Source organism: Sapajus apella, unplaced genomic scaffold (genome assembly GCF_009761245.1).
Source record: "Sapajus apella isolate SASKATOON/1434 unplaced genomic scaffold, GSC_monkey_1.0 scaffold64, whole genome shotgun sequence".
Taxonomy (NCBI): Eukaryota; Metazoa; Chordata; class Mammalia; order Primates; family Cebidae; genus Sapajus; species Sapajus apella.
Window position 1 is genome coordinate 9,903,280 of NW_022437004.1, and position 23,803 is coordinate 9,927,082.

Sequence of the window (23,803 nt, forward strand, 5' to 3'; positions counted from 1 at the left end):
CCCAAAGTGCTGGGATTACAGGCTTGAGCCACCGCGCCCGCCCCCCCCCCCCCTTTTTTTTTTTTTTTTTTAAATGGAGCCTCGATCTGTCTTCAGTCTGGAGTTCAGTGGCACTATCTTGGCTCACTGCAACCTCCACCTCCCGGGTTCAAGTGATTCTCCTGCCCCAGGCGTGCATTAGCATGCTCAGCTGATTTTTTTACTTTTAGTAGAGATAGGTTTTCACCGTATTGGCCAGAATGGTCTTGATCTTTTGACCTTGCGATCCACCCACCTCGGCTTCTCAAAGTGCTGGGATTACATACATGAACTACCGTGCCCGGCCTCCTCTCAAATTATTTTCTTAGACTAGATTCTTAGAACTATTGGGTCAAATAAAAATGTTAAAGCCTATTTACATTATTTGCAAATTTCTTTATATAAAAGTGATATTAACATAAACTAACATGAATTATATATGAGGCGGGGTGTCCTACTTTTTCCCCTATCAGCATATTATTTTTTAATTTCACAAGATTATTAATTTGATAGGAAAATATCTATTTAATTTGTTATGATCTAGTTTGCAATTTTAAAATGCTTGTTTGATGGTCACAATTCTCTAAATTGCTTGCCTGCATTCTTTCTATTAGGATGTATAGTAATTCACATAAAATGCATAGTAAGCATATTAATGTGCATATTTTAGTTGAGCTGAGCCTTTATTTACGTATGTTAAACAGGTCAGTTTTTGGAAAAGCAGTTTTAAATAATCTATCTTTTAAAATAATCTCAATTTCAAAGTATCCATTTATAGGACTTGAAGACACTATTTTCTTCATGCATTTGGTGAATATTTTGATCTGAGTTTCCACTTTGTTTTGCTTTTTATAACTGGACTTTTAAGTATACTCAAAAATAGGTTAAAAGTAGGTGAGTTACAGTTTTTAAACATTGTTTACAGTGACATCCAGTATGGCATGAGTGGGGTCATGCATTTTAGATTAATAACTAAATCTTTTCCGTGTTTCTATTCCTCTAATTATTTAATCAGATGACTTCAACAAAATAGTAGTTATAGGATTAATTTCTTGCTGAGTCTTCCTCAAATGGTATTTGTTCAAAATGCAATAATTGATAGAATATTTATGTCAAAGATTTTGTAAGAACACAAATATAAGATGATACTCTTCTGCTAAATATTTGTAGTCGGGGCTTCCCTTTATCTTGTATGATTTTTAGAATTAGCTACTTGACTGAAATTAATTACTTTAGAATCAGTACTATAAATTTTAATTGACTTATTTTACACAGTAATCTTTTAAGACTAACATTTATATCTGGCTTTTCTATTTCTTTTAATGCTAGATGTCACAGTGTCTCAGAAAATGTAATTTGTTCAAAGAAAGGAGACTGAGTGTTTTGTAATGAGTTTAAAATCTGACATCTAAATACATAATCACAAACCTGGCACACTATTAGTCATTCACATATTCTGTTTCAAAGAACACGGTGATCAAAAATCCTTGAGATTATAAATTGAGACATCATTATAATGATCATTTTATCATGCTAGGAAGTGTAGTTAATTTATTAAGTGGCAGATCACTTTTAAAAAAATTGCTAGAAGTAATTTTTCATGATCATGTTGTCTACATCTAAAAATTAGGAGAGATAATGTGTACAAAGAGTATTTATTTTTGAGCTTTTCTTTTATTTCAGATTGAGTAACAGCCATTCTCATCATGAAGTTTTTAAAAGAAAGACAAAGCAGAATTTTTGTAGAAAATGATTGATGTTAAAATAGTTATCATTGGCTAGGTGAGGTGGCCCACACTTCTAATCCCAGCACTTTGAGAGGCCGAGGCGGGCGGATCATTAGGTCAGAAGTTCAAGAACAGCCTGGCTAACATGGTGAAATCCCATTTTTACTAAAGAAAATTACAAAAATTAGCCAGGTGTGGTGGCGTGCATCTGTAATCCCAGCTACTTGGGATATTGAGGCAGGAGCATTGCCTGAAACCGGAGGCGGAGGTTGCCGTGAACTGAGATTGCGCCATTGCACTCCAGCCTGGGCCACAACAAGACTCCATCTCAAAAAAAAAAAAAAAAAAAGTTACAACATTTATTCATGAAAGTAAACCCGTGGGTCTTATAGAACAGTGTTTCTCAAACTTTGTACCCCAGACTGAGAATAGTTGGAGTGGGTCACAGGCATTCCTATGGTTTTAAGACCTCAAAATGGTTTTACTAGGTAGCAAGAGTTGAAAATTGCTGCTATAGAAAAGAATTCATAATTTAATTAATGTCATTTAAATCTATTTTGGTACAGTTCTGCTGGCACAATGTTAATTAGCTATTAAGCTGAATTTTTTTATTATATGTTTGTGATATGTAAAATTAACTGGTAAACTTATTTTCATTTTCTTTGTTACATTTGAATGGGTTATTCATATGGTAATATTTATTAATTTATTGTCAGAGATTTTAGCTATACACTAATATAATGAATCCCATACACCTGTCATCTTGGTTCAGTAGCACTGACAGTTTTATCTATTCAGTTTTTCTATTGTATTCTAAAGCAAATCCTTGATCATGACATGTCTTCTCGTATATTACCATAGTTTCTCTAAAATAACTACGTTTTCTTATCAAACCATACTATGATTATTACACTTACCAAAATTGGCAGTGATTTCCTAATATCATCAAATACCCCACTCACATTAAAATTTCCCCAGTTATTCCGAAAATGCCTTTAAGGTTTGATTTGTTCAGAACAAGGTCCTATGGAGGGCTGCACATAGTATTTGGTTTATGTCTCAGTCTGTAATGGTCCTCTCCCCTCTCTCTACTCCCAGTCTCACCTCCATTTACTTATGAAGTGATGTGGTTATCCTTTTAGAAAGTTTCACAGGTTAGACTAGTCTGACTGTTTCTTTATAGTGTCATGTTAACTTGTTCCTCTATCTGCTGCGTTTTTAATATAAACTTATGGTTCCAAAGGCTTGATAAGACTTAGACCTGTTTTTTTTTGGTGGTGGTAGTGGTTTTTAAGCTGGACTACAAAGAATTTCTTGTGCTTTCATTTGTGTCTCAGTGGGAGGCAGCTAGTATCTGGTTGCCCCACTTTTAGTGATTTTAATGATGCTTTAAGACTGATTGTGGATTTGGGTATTGACATTCTGATCCTTTCATTACAGTTTTTTCTGCTAATGATTTTAATATTCACTAATGGTTGCTGCCTTAATTAATTTCACTGGTGAGTTGCAAATAATGCTTTTTCTCGCCTAATTCACATATTCCTTCTATACATTAATTAGCTGAAAATCTTTATAAAAGTAGAATTTTCCTTCATCAACTAAAATTATCTACCTTGTAATTAAATTGGTACAGGACAATTAGTTAAATTCTTGCATTTATTTGCTAATTTTATGTTGGTGCTCAGCTTTTGTTTTCAGGTAAGTACTTAAACCAGCTTATGAACAGGGTCATTATAGATTCTTCCCACTGTCTTCTTTAAACTTTTGAAACTGCCAGTTGCTTGCAGGTTCTAGCAGCCCCAGAGTGGTTTGAAATGGTGACCTTAGCCCAAAAGTGTGCAATTTTATTCATATAATTATTTAATTTGGCCTTGACCAATGGCCCAAAAAAGGAAGGGGTGGGGTGGATAAATTATTAAACAAAATTAATTAAAAATTTGAAGTTTTTGTCAGAAGGAATTTACCCCCATAAAATAAAGACCAGGAAGTCTTAATATTTTCTCAGTAAATAAGAATAGGTTAAAAATCACTCTTCTCGTATACAGAATTGTGAGGGGGGGAAAAAACTCAATTCAGGTGTGCATATTAGCTATTTATTCACTGAGAGAATTAACATCCCTCAGGTGTTTGTTGTTGTATGTGTACCTTTTTTAAATAGGTTGTATGTACAATTAAACATCTTTTGTGAAATGTGGTTTTGTTAAATACATTTCACCTATAATGATGAAGGGAAAAACTCCAAAGCTAGACAGATTGTAAATTAATTAGTATTACAGTATTGAGATAATAGAGCAATACCCATATATTTTGTTACAATATATGTAGGTAGATACCTGTATTTTTAGTTTTGTGTATGTGTGCATGTGTTTTTAAGAGAACAAGATTCATTGTAGTCATTTAGATATAATTTAATAAATTTAGGCTGTTCAGGGTTTTAGCATCCTGCAAAGATGAGTATTGCTTCTAAGTTTTTCTAAGGGTTTCCTGAACCAGAGCTTAGAATGAACAAAAATGTGGGTTGGTATTTTCATGGTTTAGTAAGGCTACTTTTAGTTAATTATTCTGATGTAGTCTGTTAAGTAGACTTTTCTAAAGAAACCCCAGCGAAAAGGGGTTTTAAAGATACATATATATTAGTTTCTAAGAACTAGTCTTTTTGAATCACTGGTATTGGTAGAACGGATTGCGCCACCATTGGATCTCTGTATAAAAGTTTGTCTCCACTATCAAAATGCTTAGATAGATCCCTTTGCAACAGTTGCCATCCTAGGAATAACTTGAAAATTACTAACTTAATACTAATTACTTAGATTCCACCTCTGTTGCTTAGAGTTTTTCATGTCATTATTTTGTGAAATTGTCTCAATCCCAGGAGCCAAAAGTTTGATGTGTATGAATATTAATACTAGCTATCCATTTTTGTGTTTTCTATGTCAAGCACTGTTCTTAGCCCTTTACAGTAAGTTAATATATAATCGCTAAATGTAGTTACCATTATCAACCCCATTGTACAGATTTGGAAAGTAGGGCACAAAGCAGTTTGCTCAGATTCCCTTAACTTTTGAATGGCCCAGCCCCAGCACTCAGTCAGGTAGTGTAGTTCCAAAGCCTGTACTCCTAACTAGTGGCATCAAATTAGATTAGCTTGACATTTTAGCCTGTCACCTTCTCCTCTGTAGAATAGTTATCAATAATAACATTATACATGTAGTAAAAATGTAAGTCCCATCATTTTAGCTTTCTTCTTCTTCTTTTTTTTTTGCATACTAAGATATTTTTTGTTACCAAGACCATTCAGTATTTAGTCTGATAATCTTATTGGTTATAAAACCAAAAGTGAGTATTGTTCATATATTCATTCAAATTTGGGTATAAAATAGGGGTGGAAATGTAATATACAAATCAAAACATAATTTATTTTTTATCAAGCACATTAAAATTTATATGTCAAAATCTTATTTTTTCAAAATCCTGTTCTATAATATTAAGACTAATTATAGCAAATAGCCATAAAATTAAACCAAAAAACTCATATACTGCAGTCATATTTGAAAGCTGTCCCCCCCAGGAAAGACTAAAGTAATCACACATACATAAATATGCTACAGGTATTTCCCAGAAATATTAAAAATACATAAATTTTAAAGCACATTGCTGAATGCCATAGTAACACCAAAATAAAAAATATATGTAAATTAAAAATCAGTATTTTATTATTTTCAACATAAACAAATCAGAAGTATTTGGTCAGAGTTCACACAAAAATACCTATCCTAACTGTCCTGTAACTTTGACTTTCTCATTTCGTGTGTTTTAATATCTAAGAAGTAAAAACTAGTTGGAGCATGCCTCTTCTCTATATGTACAACTTTAAACGATATTGAGTTATTTGGATTTTTGAATTGTCCTCTACTTTCCTATAGCTTAATGCTTAAAATGTTAATTCTTAATTTTAAAATGTGTCTTTTGGAGCAAACATTGGAAGAGCTGAAGTAGACAGAATTGTTCATTTAAAAATTTTTACCACTGGATAAAATTTTTTTTACTTTTTTTTTTTTTTGAGACAGTGTCTCTCTGTAGCCTAGGCTGGAATGCAGTGGTGCGATCTTGTTTCACTGCAACCTCCGCCTCCCGGGTCCAAGTTCAAGCAATTCTCCTGCCTCAGCCTCCCAAGTAGCTGGGATTACAGGCATGTACCACCATGCCCAGCTAATTTTTGTATTTTTAGTAGAGATGGGGTTTCACCCTGTTGGCCAAGCTAGTCTTAAACTCCTGACCTTGTGATCCGTCCTCCACGGCCTCGCAAAGTGCTGGCATTATAGGGGTGAGCCACCATGCCTGGCATATTTTTACTTTTGAGTCACAAATTAATTTGAAGCTGTGTCTTTTGGAGAGCTATTCAACTCTTAATTCCATTATATAAGTATTATTTAAATGAATGTGTTTTACATCTGGAATGATTTTTGTCATCTCAGTAAAGGAAATATGTTTGATGGTAGTTGAGTGCTTTGAAGGTATTAAGGGCTACAGATGAGAAAGAAATGTTACTACATCAGTTCCTATTTACATATTGACCAGCATTTTCAATGAAATACACTTATTACTATAGGACTATAAAATGTTTTTCACAGGTTTAACTATCCAGGGCAGATAGTTAAGACTATATAATTATCCATTAAGAACTTTTCATATAGTCTTGCTTAAATGGATCCATTTTGTTTACCTTTTGTATTGTTCTCAGCTGTAGTTTAAGAAATTAATTTATTAATACCTTCCATTACCCTCTCCTTTTCTATGGCAACCTGTCAGATACTTGAAGACCTCTCTCATATTCATCTTAGAGTTAGTATTTTTAAGGCCAAACCGCCTGAATTCTATGGTAATCAACCCCAGCCTTTGCATAATGATAATTTTCCACATAAACATAGGTTTAAATCAAATCATACTATAGATTTTATTAAAAAATTGTGTTTTTAAGAGTCGACAGATATATATTGTATGGTTAAAGCAAAGAAAATACTTCTGCTGCTTTTGCATTTAGTAGAGAAACAGCTATATATGTTTGCGACCAAAGTATAAAATGTGCTTCTTTCCAGGGAGGTAAAGGTTATTATGCACAAGATTTTCACCAGCAATTCTAAAAGACATTAGTTACATATGTGAAATTTCATTTAGATTATCTCTTGACCTTATTTCCCCAATTTTTTTCTCATCATAATTCTATCCCTTTCAGGTTTTTTTCTGTTGATCTTGATTTTAATTTAAAAGTGGTACCCTTTTTCTCTATCAGAATCCGCCTTTCTGTTGGCTCCAATTTCTAGGTTTTCTTTAGTCTCAATTAATTACCGTGAACATTTCATATCCCTAGAAGGATGTTGGCTCACTTCAGTTGTTTGTTCATTTATTGCATTATTCAGAAGTTGTTTTAACGTTATGCTAGACACTGCAGGGACTCAGAAGAATAACAAGGTTTCTGTTCTCATAAAGCTTATAATCGGAGACAGCAAACATGAGTTAGATGTAATTGGAGACAAAGTGAAATATATAGTGGAGTTAGTGTGGTTATTAGCACATAATGAAATGAGTGATCCATTAACAAAAGGAGAAATTGGGAGTGCTTTATGGGCCAAAAACATAGCATGATTAAATGTGATAGAGTATGTGTCATATTTTAGGAGTGACAAAGAGTCAGTTACGTGTGACAAACAGGATAATGGAAAAAAATGAAAGGTAATGATGCCAGAAAGCATTATGGGACAAGATCTTAAAACCGATGTTTATCCAAGGAGTATGAATTTTACATGGGAATTATTGAACTCCTTTATGGCTGGAAGATGAGTGTCAGGAGTATCTGTGATCATTTGATGATGCTATGAACCAAGTTTTAGATGTTTGACTTCTTTCAGATTATCAAAGGGGGATGAGTTAAGAACCATTGCCTTGAAGGATTCATCACCATTTTTAAGCAGTTGGGTAAAAATGACCAGTTTAGCTTTAAGAAACCAACAGTGTATGTTGGAGAAGTGAAAATGGAGACTAGGCATTCCAGGTAGGAGACTGATCGTCTAAGTAAGATGTAAGTATAAATCTAAGTTAGGAACATGAAGTGAGAATACAAAGTAAGAAATGTGAGGAAAGTTATGTGTAAAAGTAATAGGACTTGGCATCTTACTGATATGATTGCTTGTGAGAAAAATGAAGCATGTGGAGGAGTCCACTGAGTAGTAGAAAATTCAGCTGAAGACTTGGGCAAGAGTTCTATGGAGTTGTGAATTCAGAGGCCAGAGATGTGATACTTAAAATTTTGGTGTAAGATTTCCCAGGTATAAGAAAGCAAGAAGATTAAAGCATTTGTAATTAAACTTTAAGCAATGCATATTTTTGTTATAGATAAAATAAAAAGGAATCTAGGTATCAGATAAATAGGATTAAAATTAGTAATGATTGTTGAGTATAGTAGTTACATAAGATTATTCACAAGCATGTATAAATCAAATTATAAGGCATTAAGGATATAAATGTGATGAACAAGTATCTACTACTCTTTGAAGAAGGGTGCCATAGAAAGGAAGAAGAAATAGGATGGTAGTTCAGGAGTAAAGCAGGACCCATTGCGGGGAATGTTTCCAGTGAGGTAGTATGTATAATCATTTAAAACATGGGCTTGAAATCCTCTCAATTTCCACGCTTGTAATGGACATATTGATAATAATCCCTATCATTTAAGGCTGTTTCGAGGATTAAATGTGTTAATATGTGCCTGGCATATAGTAAATGCTTGCTACCTGTTAACCTAGTATTTGTTTCTAAGGCTAGTTTAAGTCCTAGAATTGATTTTAATGATTAGATCAGTAATATAATGGACATGTTAGGATTTAAATATAGAGATACTTTTTAGGACCATTGTTAGAACGAGAAGGGATTTTTTATCAAGTTCACTTAGAATGTAGGTGTATTGGCTGGGCATGGTGGCTCACACCTGCAATCCCAGCACTTTGGAAGGCTGAGGCAGCAGAATTGCTTGAGGCCAAGATTTTTAGACCAGCCTGGACAACATGGCAAGGCCCCATCTCCACTAAAAAAAAAAAAAAATTCAGTGCAGAGCTGGAAGCAGAACTGATATAATCAGTTTTATAATCTTTTTCTCTCCTCTCACCATTATGTGTCTTTATGAAGAAAGGGAGAAGGAAGAACAGCTGAAAGCAGTGAGGATTTTGAAGGTAGTTGAAAAATTTGAGAGAATTCTGGTCTGAATATTGTAAGACACTTGCTGAACAAGTTGAAAGTAGGAAAGTAGACTTAAAACTACTGGATTTGGGGGAACTCTCAAAAATGTACTGAAAATTCAGCTAAAAGTGGGTAACAAAATATTTCTAGAATTAGCCTTTGTGGGGTGTATGTGTTTTCACTCTCATAATTCATTAAGCCCAGATGAAAGCATAGACAGAATGTAAGACTGGATTTGTCTAAGTCTGAAATTGCATAACATCAAAGGAATAGTAGCAGATGAGCAGCATGTTGGCTCAAGCTTAGACTATATGGTAAAGTCAAGTCAAGGGAGCATATAAAGGGACTGGTCACCATAAAGGCCAAAAGTGTGTTTAGTGGTTATGTGAAAATAGGAGGATCAAGAAGAATGAAGTTAGGAAAGGAGATGTAAGTGTTACATGAATGACCATTACAAAAAGTGACACAGGAAAGAAAAAGATATAGCAAAAGAAGTTGCTAATATGGATTGATGTTGTAAAAACCATCAAAGTAGACGTTATTAAGAAGTCATGAGGCCAGAGTGCTGGAAAGGTCATAGGATGATGGAGAAGAAGGAAATAAAACCAGGTGCTAAAGTGTTTATGTAATGAGTGAAGATGTCCCAGTGACCCAATGGCTATTTTGCTGGGAGAAAGTGTGTTATGATTAGGTGGCATTGATATCAGAAGTCACCCTCATTGATGGTGGTAGAACAGCAGTTTGAAAGTAACATTGGGTGGTGAGGTAAAGTGATGCGTGATGCATCCTTATTCTTTTCTTTGGAGAAAAGTTAAGGGAGACTAATGAGTTTTTGAGGGGTTTGTAGAAGCTTCATTGGAAGAAAAGTAAGTTTTTAATTAAAATGTTTTTCTGAGCAACAGATAGAATAAAAGTTATGGTAGAAGAGAATGGATTCCATACGGCAAAATAAGAACTGAAGGGAAGGTTGGTGGAAGAGGAAGAGAATTGAATTGTTTCAGGAAAGAATAGTATTTGTCATGCTTATGAAAAGTAAAATTTTTATTTTCAAATCAGAAAATGAGATATAAAAAGTGCCTTCCAGACCCCTTGGTATACATGGGAGATTGGTTCTAGGACACACACAGCCCACACCCCACCCCCACTTCCACTCCCACAAACACCCTAGATACTAAAATCCACTGAAGCTCAAGTACCTTGTGTAAAATGGTATGGTGTTTGCATATGACCTATGCACAACCTCTTATATGTACTTTAAATCATCTCTAGATTACTTATATTACCCAAAACAATATAAATGCTATGTAAATGGTTGTTATACTGTATTGTTTAGATAATAAATGACAAGAACGACTTTCTATACGTGTGTAGGACAGGTGCAGCCATCGTTTTTCCCCCCAAATATTTTGGATCCAAGGTTGGTTGAATCGGAACCCAGACCTATAGAGGGCTGACTATACTTTAAGAATTAGATGGAGTGGCCAGGAGCAGTGGCTCACACCTGTAACCCCATCACTTTGGGAGGCCAAGTAGTTCAAAAACCAGCATGATGAGACTGGAGGTCAGTAGTTCAAAACCAGCATGATGAAACCCTGTCTCTACTGAGAATACAAAATTAGCCCAATGTGATAGCAGTCGCCTGTAATCTCAGCTACTCAGGAGACTGAGGCAGGAGAATCACTTGAACCTGGGAGGTGAAGGTTGCAGTGAGCTGAGATCATGCCATTGCACTCCAGCCTGGGTGACAGAGTAAAACTCCATCTCAAAAAAAAAAAAAAAAGAAGAATTAGAAGGGACTTTGGAGTCCCACCACTAATCCTCTTCTGTTCAGTAGTACACAAGACTAGTAACTACCAGATATCATGAACAGGTAAAAGAAGTAAGGCCAAAAGAAATCATGTAAATTACTTTGGATGGAAGTTTTAGAATGGGAAGTAGAAGGATAAATTTGACATTCTTCAAAATCATAGATTAAATTCCCACAAGTTAAGGGGAACCTAAGGAGGCATGATGATTAAACGTAATAGGAGATACTGGAACAACAAAAAAGGGACATTAGATGCAAATTGAGGAAATCTGATAAAGAATGGACTTTTTTTTTTCTTTTTGAGACAGTCTTGCTGTGTCGCCAGGTGCCAGGCTAGAGTGCAGTGGCACTATCTTGGCTCACTGCAACCTTTGCCTCCCTGGTTCAAGCACTTCTTCTGCCTCAGCCTCCCGAGTAGCTGTGATTACAGGTGCATGCCACCACGCCCAGCTAATTTTTGTATCATTAGTAGAGACGTGGTTTCACCGTGTTGGCCAGGATGGTCTCGATCTCTTGACCTCGTGATCCGCCCGCCTCGGCCTCCTGTAGTGGTGGGATTACAGGCATGAGCCACCTCACCCAGCCAAGAATGGACTTTTGATTTATCAGTATTGGTTGATGAATTGCAACAACTAATAAATTTCAACACCTTACAGTGTATAGTGCTAATAATGGGGGAACTGGGGCTTCCAGGTTATATAAGAACTGTGTAGTGTCTTAAATTTGTTTGTAAATCTAAACCTTTTAAAATACCTCAAAATTATAGATACAATTTCTAAATGATTTAATTAACAAAACAGTAATTCTTCAGTTGAAATGAGCAAGGTTAGGGGATACCTATGTGTTTCAGTGTAATATATGAAAGAGAATAGATGCAGAATTTATATCACTTCTCTCTGGACTTAGGGTCTCTTGTCATATACATGGCTGGGCATCCATCAGTTTCAGTGGAGGATAGGTTAGTAATAATAGTGTCAGAACTAACATGAGAAATTTAGGAGATTGCTGAGTTGATCAAAATGTCTGGGTGACCCAGCTGATGAGGGACATTTCACATGAAAAAGATTCCTGCAACACCTTATTTTCTTCAGCACATTGTAGTTTATGAAGCTCTTTTACATTATTTTATCCTTCTAACAATCGCTAGAATAGATCAAGCATTTTTATTCCTCCTCATCAATATGTGTAAACAGTTTTTTCACAGCATATCTGCTACCTTAAAGATGAAAATCATTGAAGTTAAAATTATAATTTCTGTAACTAAAAATAATCTGTTAGAGCCAGGGTATACAGTATGTAGAATATGCTTCATATAACTCTTACAAAGGGCTATAGTGAGTTTATTGTCCTTTTATTTAGCTTGGAGTTAAGAACAGAATTCTTTTCTAGAATGTAGTATTTTGATACAAATAGGGCATCATGAAATATATTGTAGATTTTTATATTTTTATTGCAGTAGACAGCATTTAGATTAAACCTTGAAATACCTGATTGACAAAGTAATTTTTCAGAGAAAAGCATATTGAGGGAAATTGGAGACTTCGGAGGCTTTAAAAGTCCAACAAAATCTTAGACGACTACAGTGATTTAGAACTGTAAAGATAGCCTAAGTAGTTTTTCTAAGTTATCAGCTGAGGGGAGGAAATAATGAAAGAGAAATACATACTAGGCATTAAGGACAGGAGGTGGCTCCTCTTACCTGTTAAAACATTCTTACACCATACTATGAACTTTGTAAAAGGAAGGATCATTTGGCATAATAGATCACCTGACAGGGTGGCAAAGAATGGTAGAAGTAAATGAACAAGTGAGGAGACTGAATTAGCATTCAGACAGTGGGGACCTCACAGCTTGCATTCCCCTTTTTGGTAAGATTTTTGTTATCTCCTTAGTTAGAAAGAGGTAAATTCATCCATTTTGAACCCAAATTTTTCTCACTAGAAGATTGGTAGTCTTACTAAAGTGCAAGATTGTTTAGTAAAATGTGGCGTTCTCTGGCTTGCTTGCTTATTTATTTATTTATTTTCAGATGGCTTCTTACTTTGTCACCAGGCTGGAGTGCAGTGGCTGGATCTCAGCTCAATGTAACCTCTGCCTCCTGGGTTCAAGTGATTCTCCTGCCTCAGCTTTCTGAGCTGCTGGGACTACAGGTGTGTGGAACCACACCCAGCTCATTTTTGTATTTTTAGTAGAGATGGGGTTTCACCATGTTGGCCAGGATGATCTCCATCTCTTGACCTCGTGATCCACCTGCTTCGGCCTCCCAAAGTGTTGGGATTATAGACGTGAGCCACCACACCCAGACTTTTTATTATTATTATTTTTTAATGTCTCAGGTCTGTCACACTAAAAAGGGCTTTAGGCCAGGCATTGTGGCTTATATCTGTAATTCCAGCACTTTGAGAGGTCAAGGTAGGAGGATTGCTTGAGGCCAGCTGTTTGAGACCAGCCTGAGCAATGTAATGAGATCTTGGTCTCTACTAAAACTAAAAAAAAAATTAGCCAGGCCTTGTGGCATGCACCTGTAGTCTTAGCTACTTAGGAGGCTTCAGGTGGGAGGTTTACCTGATCCCAGAAGACCAAGACTAGTGAGCCAAGATCACGCCACCACATTCTGGCCTGGGTGACAGAGCAAACCTTTTCTCAAAAAATGAAGAGTTGGGAAGCTTTAGCCTAGACTTATAATTCTCAACTACCATTATAAATTTATTTTAATTATTAACTAATTATTTTAATTCTCAATTACTGTTTTTCCATGATAAGGCTTGATGTTCTAAACAATATTTTACCAGCATGGAAAACCCTGATGTCAAGAAACAAAAAAGGGTATTTTGAAAACAGTTGTCTCTTTTTTGGTGGGGTGGGCGGAGTTATTGATCACCTTATTATTTTTTCTGGGGGCAGGCAGATCACAAGATCAAGAGGTCGAGACCATCCTGGCCAACATGGTGAAACCCCATCTCTACTAAAAATACAAAAATTAGCTGGGTGTGGTGGTGTGCACCTGTAGTCCCAGCTACTGAGGAGGCTGAGGCAGGAGAATTGCTTGAACCCGGGAGGCGGAGGTTGCAGTGAGCCAAAATCACGCCACTCCACTCTACCCTAGTGACAGAGCAAGACTGCATTTCAAAAAAAAAAATATATGTGTGTGTGTGTGTGTCTCATATATTACAACGTTGTCTTTAATTTGAAGTGAGTAAATGTATCTTTTAAATTCCTTAGTAATTTTTGAGCACTCCATATATACAAAGCATATATTTGGTAGCATTTTGCAAATGTTGGTTGTCCAGAGATCTGTGAGAGCTCCTGAGATCCTCATAGAGGGCCCACACAGTTTAGTATTACTTTTCACGGTAATACTAAAATGTATTTTACCTTTTTGACTTTTTGATTTTGGTAACTAATTATAATTACTCAGTTAAGATTTTTTGTCTTAGTGGGTGGGCCCTTATAATTGCTTCTTCCTGTTAGAATTAAAAATGAAACTAGAAATTAAAGTGATTTAATTTTTTTATTGTGGGGAAGATCTAGTCCAAATATCTTTGACACACTTTTTAAAAACAGGCTTTTTATTATAAAGGGAATTTGAGGCTTGGTACTGAACTACTTCTGCATGCCATGTATAGAAGTTGATGGTTTTGTGTTTGTTTGCCATCAGTTGGATCTCATAAAGACTATGGAATTTAATAGAATTTTAAGTTACTGTTTTTCCTAAAAGGTAGCTAATTAAAGGCAGGAAAATAAGTGAATGATTTGACAGTATAATGACTACATCTGGAGTTTCTGCTACGAATAATTGTATTGTCAACTTTAGTTGAATATTTTATGCATTCATTCAGAGTTATCTGAAAATACTGAAGAATAGTGTCACAGTGTGGGGAGGTCACTTTTCAAGACTGTGCAAGAAAAAAGTGTTGTGTGTAGGAATGCATGCAAAGGAATTAGGAATGTATACTGATAACAAAGGAACATATTCATTGAATATTAGATGAGAACAGCTTACCGGGAGGATAGTGCAGTAGAATATTTGGTTGAAAAGATGCACACTGGTATATTCAAAGACACACTGAAGACTATTGTGCATTAGTAAGTATTAAACACAAGAATTTTCTACTTTAAAATTAGATCCTAATTTCTGGGATGTACTTTAAGAATAAAATGGGTGAGGAGATGAAACAAGACTGGCCGTGAGTTGATTATTGTTAAACCCGGGTGACAGCTACGTAGAGATATATTATTCTAGTCTCTTTACTTTTGTATATGTTGGAAATTTTCCAAACAAAATGTAAAGTTGTAAAAAGAGATCCTAAAAAAAAAAAAAAAAAAGTATAGGCAAAAATCTGTGAAAAAAGACTCATCAAGAGCAAAAGTGTTAAATGAGAAACATATGCAACTGACAGAGTTCTCAGAAGAGAGAATGGCTGAATTAAAAGGCGATCGGAGGAAAAAGTTTTGTAAGTCAAAAACTTAGGTTAAGGATTGTGAATATTAAAGAGCACTTCAGGCTGCCAGTGAAAGGTCATAGTAGTTTCTATAAAGTAAAAAGATCAAAAACTTGACTTAAAAGAATAAGATATCTAAAACCAAAGATAACAGCAGATTCTTAGGAAATGCACCCGAAAGCTGGAAAGAAAGAAGAAATAAAATGTGAACTTATGGAACAAGAGTGGTAAGGGCCCGTTCTATCCAGGTATGTCATGAAATCAACTTCATTTAGTTTGAGTGTTCCTTTATGCTGGGAAGGTAAAAAAAAGAACATATAACTTGTTTCTTTAATAAACCAATATTTATGGGTAATAAGCTAGTGTGTAAAAATTTAAGAGATTAAAGTATTCCAAGTTGATTGGTAATGGAAAAGTAGATGAAGGGTACTAACACAAAAGGGTTTTCTCTCTGGAATAAGTGACTGAAGATATGGTGACTTAAAGATAGTAGAACAACAATAAGACTGGAAACTACAACAATAAAATAAGGAAACGGTAACATAGATTGGGAAAGGATAGGAAAATACTGAAACAAAATCTGTGTTGTATAGTGATGGTTTCTTGTTCATTCAACTGGGAGAGTATTGTGTTGAAGAAACTTGTATTCATTGTAATTACTTGAGTGTATAATTAAGAAGGCAAGCACATTTTGCTAAGATTGTCTTTATTTGGATGAATTAAATAATGATGATCAGAGGGATTTGTCTAGGAGTTGAAAGACTACTATCTTTGCTTCATAAGCTATAATTATTTATCTAATTTCAAGTGTGAGTTTATGAAGAAGATAGCACTTGCAGAAAAAAGTGAATTACCATTATGTCAAAGTGATACTTTTTTACATTTGGCTTATTACTGTAAATCATGGAAGTGAATTTTCCAAGCCTATGACTTGGAATTAAATTCTTCACGCTTTGTTTGCTTTTCCAGAGAAAATAGAGTATTATGTATTTGATATTTTAACATAATACAGGTATGTACTTTAGTTCAAATAATTAATGGTTTTATTGAAATCAGTTATTTATCTCTACTATGCATCAGCAAACAATTTTTCTAAACACTATAAAAATTAACTTTTCAGGAACTATTTGGAATGGTCAGCCCTAAGCCATGCAGCCCTCGTGCTTAAATTGGTTTTTGTAAACGACTTGTGTGTATTTCGTAAAATATGCTTTATTTTAAAATTAGGGCTTCCTGTTGCAGCTGTTCCAGGAGCGCTGAGTCCTTTGGCTATTCCAAATGCTGCTGCAGCAGCTGCTGCAGCTGCTGCTGGCCGAGTGGGTATGCCTGGAGTCTCAGCTGGTGGCAATACAGTCCTGTTGGTTAGCAATTTAAATGAAGAGGTTAGTAAAATAATCTCTAATGTTTATTCTTTAACTCCATTTCATTTGTGAAAGTTTTTCATGTTTATTTCATTTTGCCCTTGCCTTTCTTTTTATGTACATTCATTAGTCAAAGTATTTTCTGTATGTTTCTACTTCTGAATAAATTCTACGTATTGTTTAGGTAATACTTTATTTCCTTAGACAGTCATGTCTCTTTATATCTATATATGTATATTTTTTAACCTAACCTATTTTTCCTAAGAAAAATATGGTGAAGTACTGTAGTTTGGCTTATCTTTTTGTTGTTATCAAAGGCAAATGTGATCTAATTTGCAAATTTAACTGTAAAACAATTTTGCTCTTTGCCTTTTCTAATTATTTGCTTGTTCATTTCATGCTTATATGTCATTGCATTTTTTTTAAATCTTTTATGTGAACTACTCTAATACATTTTTCTTTGAAGGTTCTTCCAAAGATCTTGACGAGGCACTCTTCCAGTCTTTCTTAGTAATTTTTTCTTTGCAGTTATTAGTCATTGTCTTCTAAAAATATTTTTTAACTTTATCCCCCACCCCTTCCTCCCTGCCCCCCCCCCAACCCGGTTAAATAAAATTTATTGCTAAGTTATTTTCTTTAGTTGTACATTTTACGTCTGGTATATTTTATTTTGAATGCTGTGAACGCTGGTATGAAATGTGGGAAGCTCAGTGTATCAGTTTATGATGTCTAATTTGAATATTTGTTTCATTTTTAATTGGCCTCTGTTAATATGAACATTAGCTTATTTTATCATTTAATACTATTATCATTCACAGTTCTGCATGCTAAAATGTTTGAATCAGAGTGCCTTTGTTTTTATTTTAAGACTTTTGCCTGCATTTCATAACCAGCCATGCTTATGCAGTTAAAGTTCAAAGTTTAAAATTCCTATGCATGCTTTCCTTCCCTATGTTGAGATGAAATGCTGTATTTACTCTTTGATATAGATGTACTTTACCCATATTTGTCTTGGATGACTACATTTTACTCAGTTTTTCTTGTACAGTACATAAACCAACCATTTTCTGACCAAATTCCTGCATTTCCTATGTACTGACCTATATTTTATTTTGTTTTTGTTCCCCAATTCCTTATTTTTTTCTTCTGCATTGCTGTTTCCCTTCCCCATTTCATCCTTATCCCTGTGTGTTCACCTTCCCTTTCCTTGTCTTTTCCCAAATGCCCGTTCCCTTCCCTGTCTTATCCTTTATTTTCCTTGTCCTTGTCTTCATTCCCTGTCTCCATTCCCTATGTTCATGCTTCTGTGCTTGAACAAATGTTCCTCGGACCAACTTGCCCCAATTAACCGCCTTGAACCATGATCCATGACCACCTCACCATTCTGCGGGAACCACCCTTCGTTATGGATGATCTGTTCATCTCCGCTCTTCCTCGACTCTTCTCTCTTCTTGTCTTACGCTGCTTGCTCTTCTCTCCTTCTAAAGATGGTTACGCCCCAAAGTCTGTTTACCCTCTTCGGTATGTTATTGTTAGCACTATACTTTTATTATTGATTTGATTTTTGTTTCACCTTAATTCTTATTTGTAGCTAGCACTTTGGCTTAAAGTTGAATAGTAAATCTTTTGCTATTTTTCTTTGCTATTTAAAACTCTCCATAGACACAAAATTTGTTTTAATGCATGCTAATTTATTTTGCATGGTCTTTAATTTAATATCATTCACATAGCTTTGAGGGTTTATCAAAAATTATTCTTTTCAAAATTCACTGTTCAAAATCTTGATCTTCTTTATTCATTTGTGAGAATGATGAGATTGAATGAGTGATCATGTTGATGTCTGAATGTTCCATTGATATGTCAGAAAAATAATCTTTAGGTGACTTTCACATAAAATTAATTCCATTTTTGGATTACCTCTCTGTGGCTCCAAAAAAGGTGTTTATGGAGATGTGCAGCGTGTGAAGATTTTGTACAATAAGAAAGACAGTGCTCTAATACAGATGGCTGATGGAAACCAGTCACAACTTGGTAAGATTAAACTATGTTTTATCTATACATTTTTAGTTCTACTTTCAAATGCATAATGTGAATCTGCAAATAAAAATAAACCGCTGTACATCACTAAGAAGTTATTTATTTTAATGGCCAGGGCTCAAAATGTCATTTTAATGTGAATAGTTGTATGTAATGAACGTATTTGTGTTTTTCTGCTACCCTCCTACTATTTCTCAAATGCACTCTAATGCTCTAATAGGAAAAGATTTTCAAATTGTAATGGTTTCACATGAGAATTATATCATTTATGTTGAAAATCAATAGTGATTTTTATTCCAACTACTCCTTGTAGTAGAAGCAAATTAATTGTTCATATAGTCCATAGAATCTTACCTAATGTCGTGTTATTTTAATTCATCTAAAGTCTTGAGATACCAGCTTTTTACAAAATGAAAAACTTGTGCTAAAAACACTGTTGCTAATCCCTTTGGAAATTTTAAAAGGTACTGTAGTTAAGTTACACTTTATTTCATTACTTAGATAAATAATTGGTTATTTTAATTAAACTTATATGTCATTTGGCTTCGTACATAGTCAGATACATAAATCTAAAACACACCTGCACATTCATACTAGTGATTGACTGTAAGTGCCAGGATGCTCTTAGATTTTGTTCATTGAGATTCAAGGATAGTGGTACCTCAGCCTAATTGTATTCACATTGTTAATTTGTAAATTTGCCATTTTTGATGTAAGGACGAATGTATTTATGCTTTTATATCCCTATTGAGACTCAGAGATGAACAACTTATTATACTAGACCAATTTCGGTCTTTGGCGTCACATAGAAAATTTTGAATTTCAAACAGAAAATAAGTTTGAAGTTTAGTGTTCCTTTCCAATAGTCTTAACAGCTCAGATGAGGTATAAAACTATCCATCTGGCTCTTCATTTTTAAAATGGTGGTACGTGTCTTAAAGAGATATGAAAGTTCTGATCATTTCAAGATACTTAGTATATATTTTCCTATTTCTCTGTGCACACTTCTGTACTCTGGCGGGAATAGTCGTTACTCTTGTTTTCACATATACTATAAGTAGCATTTGACAATACTTCATAGTTAGAGTATTCTCAAATGTGTCATTTTTTCCCTAATTGTTTGAGTTATGGGTGGCATTATGTGTCATTTAAATAAGGGATACAGAGTCTTTACGGTTGATAATTACTTGTGGTAGAATTACCTCAGATCTTCTGGATAGTTTTTGTTTTATGTAAAGACTGTTTAAGTAATATTTTAATTTTTTGCCATACTTGTAGTCTGCTTGGGCTGCTGTAACCAGAATACCAAAGACTGAGCAGATGAAACAACAAAAATTTATTTTCTCAAAATTTTGAGAAATAAAACTTTGGGATCTAGAAGTCCCAGATGAAACTGCCAGCAGATTGTTTCTGGTGAGGTCTCTCTTGGTTTGCAACCAGCCATCTTCCCTTTGTCTCTTCATGTGGCCTTTCCACTGTGCAAGCACATTAAGATTCTCTTCTTCTCATAAGGACACTAGTCCTATTGAGTCCAGGCTCCACCCTTAATGACCACATTTAACCTTAATTACCTCCTTAAAGATCTTATTTTTAAACATTGGGGGGTTAGGAGTTCATATGAATTTTGGGAGAACAAAATTCTGTTAATAGTGCTTATATTTGTAAATCATTTATGCCCAATTTTATAAGATATTGTCACTAAAGTTTTGACTTGCTAGTAGACCTTATAATTTTTGGACTGTATCTAGTGGTTAATTCATCATTTCTCATTGCTGCTAGGTAAATTGTGCTTTCTTAAACTGTGTGACCATAAAAATATGCACTGACACTATCACTTCCTTTAAAACACGCTCTCTCCTGCTTTCTCTCTGCCCCACACACCAAACTCTGTGGTTTACCATTGAGAACAAATAAAGAAGGCCAAAACATTTTTTTATTTCTGGACTCTGTTCTTATTCTTTTTGGTTTTCAAGGGGACTCTTTGTAGGTATTCATTGCTTTGTATTATAGGCAGATAATTAAAGAGATACTCAGTAATGTTTAAATGTGAATGGAATTGTTACAAATCTTACAGGCCATGTTAAATTGTTTCAGACCAGAGTTCTAAAAGTTGTAAACATTAAGATGTTTTTAAAGATTAATACTATATAAATCATTCTTAGAGTATTATTGGGTAATAATACTGTATAATTTGTAAATTCGCATCTTTAAAGATAGTATATTGATCTCCAAAAATTAAAATAAATTTTAACAAAATGCTGTAGTAGTTTATTCATAGTAATATAGTTTCTCTAGTTCATGTTTTCAAGAACTTTTTTTTTTTTTTTTTTTTTGAGACGGAGTTTCACTCTTGTTACCCAGGCTGGAGTGCAATGGCGCGATCTCGGCTCACCGCAACCTCCGCCTCCTGGGTTCAGGCAATTCTCCTGCCTCAGCCTCCTGAGTAGCGGGGATTACAGGCACGTGCCACCATGCCCAGCTAATTTTTTGTATTTTTAGTAGAGATGGGGTTTCACCATGTTGACCAGGATGGTCTCGATTTCTTGACCTCGTGATCCACCCGCCTCGGCCTCCCAAAGTGCTGGGATTACAGGCTTGAGCCACCGCGCCCGGCAACTAGAACTATTTTTTAAATGCCTCAGTTTTTATTTAATATATAGCTGACACCTCAAAAATAAACTTAGTTCTTGTTCATAATAAGCCTTTACTTACTAAATTATATCAAAATGTTCTGTAAAGTGAGTAGAAATCATATTATTCTGTGATTATGATATCTGAACAATTTTGTATATACTGGTTTTCACTTACACTATCATGAGTAATTGCTACTCTTTGAGGCATTGCTGGTTTTCATAAAACAGAGATCTTCTCCCCCAAAACAAAGGAAAGAGAGGGAAACAGAAAATTATACAGAGAAAAATAGGGAAAAATAAGAAATTATAGTAGAATCAAATTCTGATACATCAGTAATGTTGAAAAATGTGAAGGAATAAATTTGTCAACTAAATTGGCAGACTTGATATTTAAAAAGCTACCTGTATGCATTTTTATAAGAGACATGTAAAGCAGAAGGATATGGAAACATTGAAAGGAAAGGGATGTAAAGAGATAGTAATATTTTGGGCATATAGTAAGCAAAAGAAAACTTAAATACCTTTGTTAACTTAAGACATAGAATTGATAAAGGATTTGGTTCACTAGGAAGATGCAACAGTTTATGTATATGTGTGCCTAGTGAAATAGCCTCAAAATATATAAATAATAAATGTATGGAACTAAAGGTAAACTTGAGCAAATCTATTATAGTGGTGGATCTCGATTCACCTTTCTGAATTACATGTCAAACTGACCAGAAAAAAAGAAAATCAACAAAGATATAAATTATACAGCACAGTTACCTGCACAGAATTATGTGTCTAACAGTGTGCATCCAACACAGTTTTTAAGCACATATGGAACATTTTTGAAAAATCAGTGACATACTAAACCGTAAAGCAAGCTTCAGCTAATTTCAAAGAGTATCATACAGACCTTATTCTCTGACTGTTGCACAATTAAGTTAGAATTAATAAATAACAAAAGGATACATTTAAAACCTGTATCCAGAAACTTAAAAATAAGCCTCAGTATTGTATGAGTCAAAATGTTTTTGGTTTGTTTTTGTTTTTTGAGACGGGGTCTTGCCCTGTTGCCCAGGCAGGAGTGCAGTGGTGCTCTTATGGCTCGCTGCAGCCTTGACCTTCAGGCTCAAGCAGTCCTCGGACTTTAGCCTCCCAAGTAGCTAGGACTACAAGCACCACCATGCCTGTCTAGACTTAAGGTTGTCAGGAAAAAAAGTTGTCTAAACAGAAAGACGCACAAACAGCTGAGCTTTGAGATAATGGAAGGAAGGAATAAGAAAATGTCCCAGGCATAGTAACTGTATACAGAACAGATGAATGACCAAGGAATGGGATTAAAATAAAACAAAATAGCCAAACAGCTACCTCAGGAAGTAGCCAGGTAATGAGTGAGATTCTAGCCAGATGATTGCTGACAGTAGGATCGGAAGTGATCTAAAGGGGAAGGGAAATGATAATTAGAATACCAGAATTTTTAAGTAAAAAAGAAAACAAAAGCTTTGTCAGAAACTGAAATTAGGGAAGTAAGTTCAATGTCTTGTAGTTATAATAAGAAAAATAAATTAAGGAAGTTATAGGTAAAATAATAATTTACTTTTGTTTTCTGAATGGTACCTCATATTTTGACAGCGTTATCCTTTTCAGATCTGTTTTGTATTTAATTGGCTTATTTATACATGTAAGTATGAGATTCGTGGATTTAACAAATTCTTTGTATCTTCTGTGTCAGAATGTATATACTGTAGTATACCATTTAAACTAGAAACTCTTTGTAAGTGGATGTTCTATTCTCAATTTCCTGATCTTCCACATTTATCTCTACTGTTAATACTTTGATGTTTTTACCTAGTTGATTATAGTCATTTAGACCTTTGGTTTAGCCAAAGTGCATGACTTATTAGAAATGGTCTTTTTAGTTATTGTGACTGGTGCATAAAACATATAATTGTTTCTAGTATCAGACCAGTTCATTTAGTTTAAAAATGACCCAGCAGCTATGTAAAGAAATAGTCGTGTAATGCTCTGTGTTCACACGCTGCACTATGTCCTGGGATAGAGACAAAGGTTAGGATTTTGTATATTTGCATTATCCCAGTTGAGCTTCCCAAATCTGAAATGCTCCAATGAGCATTTCCCTTGAACATAATGTTGGCACTCAGTTTTGGATTTTGGAACATTTCAGATTTTGGATTTCTGCATTAAGGATACTCAACCTGTACAGACTGGGAAAGGTACAAGCCATGTTAAATAATGAGTTTAGACTTTGTCCTTAAGGGTTTTAAGTAGGTATTGACATGATCAGATTTGTAATTCACGAAGGTCATCATGCTACTGTATAGAAAATGGATTGGAAAAAAGAATTATCCAACAGGAAGACAAATGAGCAGACTGAGTTATCCAGATAAAAAATAATGGCAGTGAAAAGTAGAGAAATAGAACATGAATTTGAGAGATAATTAGGAGGGAAAACTATCACAGGATTTAGCAATTAGGATGTGGAGCAGGAGGGAGAAAAAGAGCTAGAGATTGTTATTAAGTTTCTTCCTTGTGTAGCTAACTATAT

The 23,803-nt window shown here is 34.7% G+C and overlaps 1 protein-coding gene across 9 annotated transcripts in view; it reads left to right on the forward strand.

Annotated features, from left to right (window-relative positions):
* Positions 1 to 23,803, forward strand: part of PTBP2 (polypyrimidine tract binding protein 2) — an 88,386-nt gene that overhangs the window by 62,161 nt on the left and 2,422 nt on the right. For 5 of the 9 annotated variants that reach the window (XM_032247950.1, XM_032247949.1, XM_032247954.1 and 2 more), the window contains exons 9-11: positions 16,449 to 16,603; positions 18,070 to 18,103; positions 18,521 to 18,613. In XM_032247950.1, the coding sequence (XP_032103841.1) occupies positions 16,449 to 16,603; positions 18,070 to 18,103; positions 18,521 to 18,613 (282 nt within the window). The remainder of the gene's footprint in view (positions 1 to 16,448; positions 16,604 to 18,069; positions 18,104 to 18,520; positions 18,614 to 23,803) is intronic. The other 4 variants (XM_032247952.1, XM_032247951.1, XM_032247947.1 and 1 more) reach the window with 1 other exon arrangement.